The following is a 4,677-nucleotide window of genomic DNA, read 5'->3' on the forward strand; positions in this document are numbered from 1 at the left end:
TACTATATTTAGTATTATTAAAACTAATAACCTTTATACTTAAAAGAATCCCTTAAACTTTAATCTTATCTCCTATAATACACTCTATTATTATATCGCTTAATGCCTAAGCTATTTATCTTTCTCTTTATATAAAGGTATAATAGTCTTACCCTTTTTCCTTTTTATCTTAATAAACCTAAACTGAAATTAATATTAATATAGGCTATCTATTTATATAATATAATAAGATAAATCTCTATATAAATACCTAATTAGATATTTAAAAGCCTATTTAATATTATTAGCTATATCTTTATCTGACTAGATTGACTTAATAGTAGCTAATTTGCTATATTAATATTTATAGCCTATCTATTTAAATAAAGATATAAAGATACTATTTATTTAAGCCTAAGTACTTAGTAAGGGTAATAATAGTTACTTTATTAATTATTTTAAGGTAATTAACTATAACTGCCTTAATGATATTAGATAGATTTATAGAAGGCAGTTAGCCTTTTATTAGCCTTAAATTAATTAAATATATTAAGATAAGTAATAACCTATTTATATTAATATAGCTAATAATAATTATACCCTATAATATAAGGTAAAAGCTATTCTATATCTGTTTTATTAGTACCTTAGCTTAATTTTAAAATTCTCCCTCTATACTGCTAATTATAGAGGTCTTATAAATAGTCTTATATATTAGATTATAGTAAAAGGCTATTAGCTCTTAGTACTTACTTATATAGCCTTATATAGCCTTAAGAATATTATCTTAGTTACTTATAGCTAAATTTAGATCTAATTTAAGATCTTTATGCTAAATAGGGACTTTTAGCCTATTTAGCCTATATTTCTTCCTATCTACTATAAGATAGATTACTAGGTCTACTATAGCTTTAGTTCTATTAAGGAGCTTTATACTTATATATATATTAAGAGGTTCTTTATTAGTATTATCTATTATACTAGCTATAAATATTAGATATTATTTATTTAAGACTATATATAAAGAGACTTTTACTATTTTAATATATTTAAACCTAATTAGGTATAACGCATTAAGTATATTACTTATATATAGTATAAACTTTTAGCTAGCTGTAATTTACTATATAGTTTTAATATCTTCTAAAGGCTACTAATACTATAGTTAAATAATATATCCTATAGACCTCTTTATATCTTTATAATCTTCCGGTTTCTATATAAACTAGTTAAATATATAGTAAAAGAGATAATAGAGATATATAGGTCTTATACCCTTTAATTTATAGATTAATAATCTATTAAGGTATTAATAAAGCTTATTCTTCTATTTAATAATTAGGTTATTAGATTTAATTAGGATAGGCTATTTATAATTACAGTTAAGTCTTTTAATGCATTAAGTTTTATTAAGGCTTTCCTTTTTTATTTTTACCTTAATAATATTAATATAAAAGATAATAAGATAATATATACTATAGTAAAGGAGGATAGTATTATTATAACTAAATAGGTTTTACTATTTAATAGGAATCTAATTAAATAGATTATATTAGAAATAACTTCTAGTTTCCCTATTAAGGACCTATATACCGATTTTAAAGGTCTAATACTAATTAAACTTACCTTTAGCGTTTAAAGGGGCTAGTCTTATTATCAGCTAATGCTATTTCCTTAAGAAGTAATAGGACCTTCCTCTATCTATAAGTTCCTATAAATCCTACCCTTTTAGCCTACCTTTTAGGCTATATTATTTTACCTATCTTAGGCCTTTTATAACTAGGGTATTTAATTCTAAGGAATACTTTTAATATAGGCTAATATTAATATAAAAATAACTCCTATTAAACTTAAGCTAGACTCTAAATCTCTTAAGTCTAAAGGTAAGATAATATAGGCTAGTTAAATCCTAAGTAAGCCTCCTTAGACTTTAAGTAAGCCTACTTAAATACCTCCCTAAGTATTATCGACTTTAAAGCTACCTAATTAGATATATCCCTTTATATTATTAATATTAAAAGCTTCTAATTAGTAAGGTTCTTAGAATTAGCCTTATAATAGCTTTATACTAATTAATAAGCTAAGATCTAACTTAAAGATACTAGAGGTAATATTACTAATTATATTAATACCTATTAAATAGTCTCTATAGGGGGCTTAAGGTACTTTACTTTTTATACTATATTTATTAAAGTATATTTAGGAATAATAGGCAGCAGTAAGGAAAGAGAAAGATAAGACTAGCTATAATAACTATTAGCCTAGTTTTAAGTCTACCTTTAAAGTTAGTAGCTTAAAGCTTTTAGAGCTAGGAGATAGTAATATCTTAAACTTATAAGATATAACTAATTAGATATCCCTTAATAGAAGTCTAAAGTTTACCTCTCTAATAGACTTAAGCTATAGTAGCTATACAGTAAGCTATATACTAAGCTATATACTAAGCTATATATTAAGCTATACACTAAGCCGTATAGTAAGCCGCATATTAAGTAATATACTAAGCCTTATATTAAGCCTTATATTAAGCTTAATATTAAGTAAGGCCCTTATATAGGCACCTTAAAGGACTAGAGTAAAGGATATACTTTTTACCCTTATTAATATATAATATATTAATATTTATAACTTACTAATTAATATAGGGCTAGCTAGCTATATAGCTTAGGCTCTATTAGGTATAAGGGTTATATTAGTTAACTTTAGAGAGCAATTTTATATTAATATTAAAGGTAATAATAAGTTGACTTAAAGTCTACTATAAGGTAATTATATTATATTTATTTTAATAAGTCTAATTAAGCCAGATTATTAAGATAGTATAATCTACTTAAATCTTAGCCTATACTTTAATATAGTAAGTAGCTAAGCCTTAAATTAGCTTACTTAAGTATAATAACTTAAGGCTTAAAGTAAATATATTAGGTTTAACTAAAGTAAAAGGCATAAGATAGAAGGTTTTAAGGATAAAATTAGCTTTATTAAGGCTAAAGGTATATAATTAGATAGTTTTTAGGAGTTTAAGTTACTTTTAATACTATTTTATATATTAGGTTTACTTTTACTAGAAGGTTAAAGTTTAAAGTCTAATTAAGATAGATTAATATTTAAACCTTATAATTAACTTATAAAACTATAAAGCTAGCTATCTTTCTATATAATTAGGTAGTTTATTATAATATTTATTTAAGATAGTTAAGTTTTTATTCTATAGAAATTTAAAGTCTTATTAGGATAGGCTAGTATTTAAACCTTACTATTAACCTATAGAATTATAAGACTAGCTATTCTCTTATCTAATTAGTTAATCTTATATATTATTAATAGGATAAAGTTAAGCTTTCCTTTTATAGAAATTTATAGTCTTAATAATTTAAATTAATATCTAAATATTAAAATTAACCTATATAACTGCAGATTTAGCTATTTATTTATCTAATTAAGTAATTTAATATAAAAACCTTTAAATTAAATATAAGTTTTTTTTAAAATAGAGAAAATCCTATATAATAGGTTTATATATAATATATATTCTATATAAATACTATAGATAAGTAAAGACTATACTTTTTAGTCTTATATTTTACTTTTTACCTAATTAATTAGTTATTAATAGCTAATAATATTAGACCCTTTAATTAAAGTTAAAATTAACTTTCTATCTATTATTCCTTAGTATTATCTCTCTTTATATTAGTATTAAACCCTTAAGGGGTAATTCCTAAATACCTAGCTCCTTTACTTACTTTATAATACCTTATTGCCTTAATATAACTTTTAAAATACTCTAAATATATTTAGAGACTTTTACTTTAAAGCGGAAAAACTTATATACCTAAAGTATATTAGTAGAGATTTAAATATACTATTTATAGTAATATTTACCTAAAAGAGGTTTTAATCCCTAAAGAATATTAAAATATATAAATATATCTATTAAGCGCTATAGGTAATATATTTATTATAAATCTATATATTATTATTAATAAATAAAAGATATATATAAGTTATATTTATATATTAGTATAAGTAAACCTATTTTTATAATATTAAAGGTATTTCTTACCTTTAGGGATTATTATTTCTCTATTAGCTAGTTAATATAAATAATTAGATAAGATATTAATATTACTAATATAATAAGATATTTTATATTAAATTAAAAACTTACTATATCTTATTAGAAATTTAATATATTAGGTATATAGAGTAATATTAACTAATAATAGTTAATTACTATTATAAGAGGAATTATACTATAGAGAGGGTAAATAAGATATATTAAATACTTATATTAATACTATTTATCTAGGAGTTAAAAGTATTCCTTATAGAAGATATATTAGATAGCTTTAATATAGGATATATTATATATTAAGCTGAGAGGTAGGTCTTATTAGAGAGGGCTAATATATAGTAATAGTAAAAGTAATATAAAAGAGGAAAAAGATTATAAGGGAAAAAAAGAAAAAAAGAGGGTAATTTATAGCTATAGAATTAAATATAAAGAAATAAGGTTATAATTTACTATTAGGTTATTATAGATAGTAATATATAATTAGATTAAAATAAGTATAAAGAAGTAATATTAAAGTAATTAAAAAGCTTTAATATTATCTTTATTATTATAAAAAGTTTCTAATTAGTTAATATTATTATTTATATTTATATTTTCTATATATTTTAATATAAAAATAT

The 4,677-nt window shown here is 21.3% G+C and overlaps 1 protein-coding gene across 1 annotated transcript, besides 12 other annotated features; it reads right to left on the minus strand.

Annotated features, from left to right (window-relative positions):
* Positions 1–510: 510 nt before the first annotated feature.
* Positions 511–578: a repeat region.
* Positions 579–1,400: 822 nt separating this feature from the next.
* Positions 1,401–1,454: a repeat region.
* A 524-nt stretch (positions 1,455–1,978) lies between these two features.
* Positions 1,979–1,999: a repeat region.
* Positions 2,000–2,576: 577 nt separating this feature from the next.
* Positions 2,577–2,623: a repeat region.
* A 122-nt stretch (positions 2,624–2,745) lies between these two features.
* Positions 2,746–2,771: a repeat region.
* A 349-nt stretch (positions 2,772–3,120) lies between these two features.
* On the minus strand, positions 3,121–4,155 carry FPSE_09870 (uncharacterized protein; the record flags this gene model as incomplete). The annotated part of the gene is made up of 9 exons (XM_009262987.1): positions 3,121–3,132; positions 3,237–3,243; positions 3,567–3,573; positions 3,635–3,641; positions 3,726–3,735; positions 3,791–3,814; positions 3,865–3,883; positions 4,046–4,072; positions 4,151–4,155. Coding segments are annotated over 9 exons (118 nt in total), but the record flags the coding sequence as incomplete, so codon positions are not given.
* Positions 3,149–3,169: a repeat region.
* Positions 3,345–3,390: a repeat region.
* Positions 3,404–3,523: a repeat region.
* Positions 3,899–4,029: a microsatellite.
* Positions 4,067–4,145: a repeat region.
* Positions 4,077–4,224: a repeat region.
* Positions 4,225–4,527: 303 nt separating this feature from the next.
* Positions 4,528–4,677: a repeat region.

This window comes from Fusarium pseudograminearum, chromosome 4, assembly GCF_000303195.2.
Source record: "Fusarium pseudograminearum CS3096 chromosome 4, whole genome shotgun sequence".
Taxonomy (NCBI): domain Eukaryota; kingdom Fungi; phylum Ascomycota; class Sordariomycetes; order Hypocreales; family Nectriaceae; genus Fusarium; species Fusarium pseudograminearum.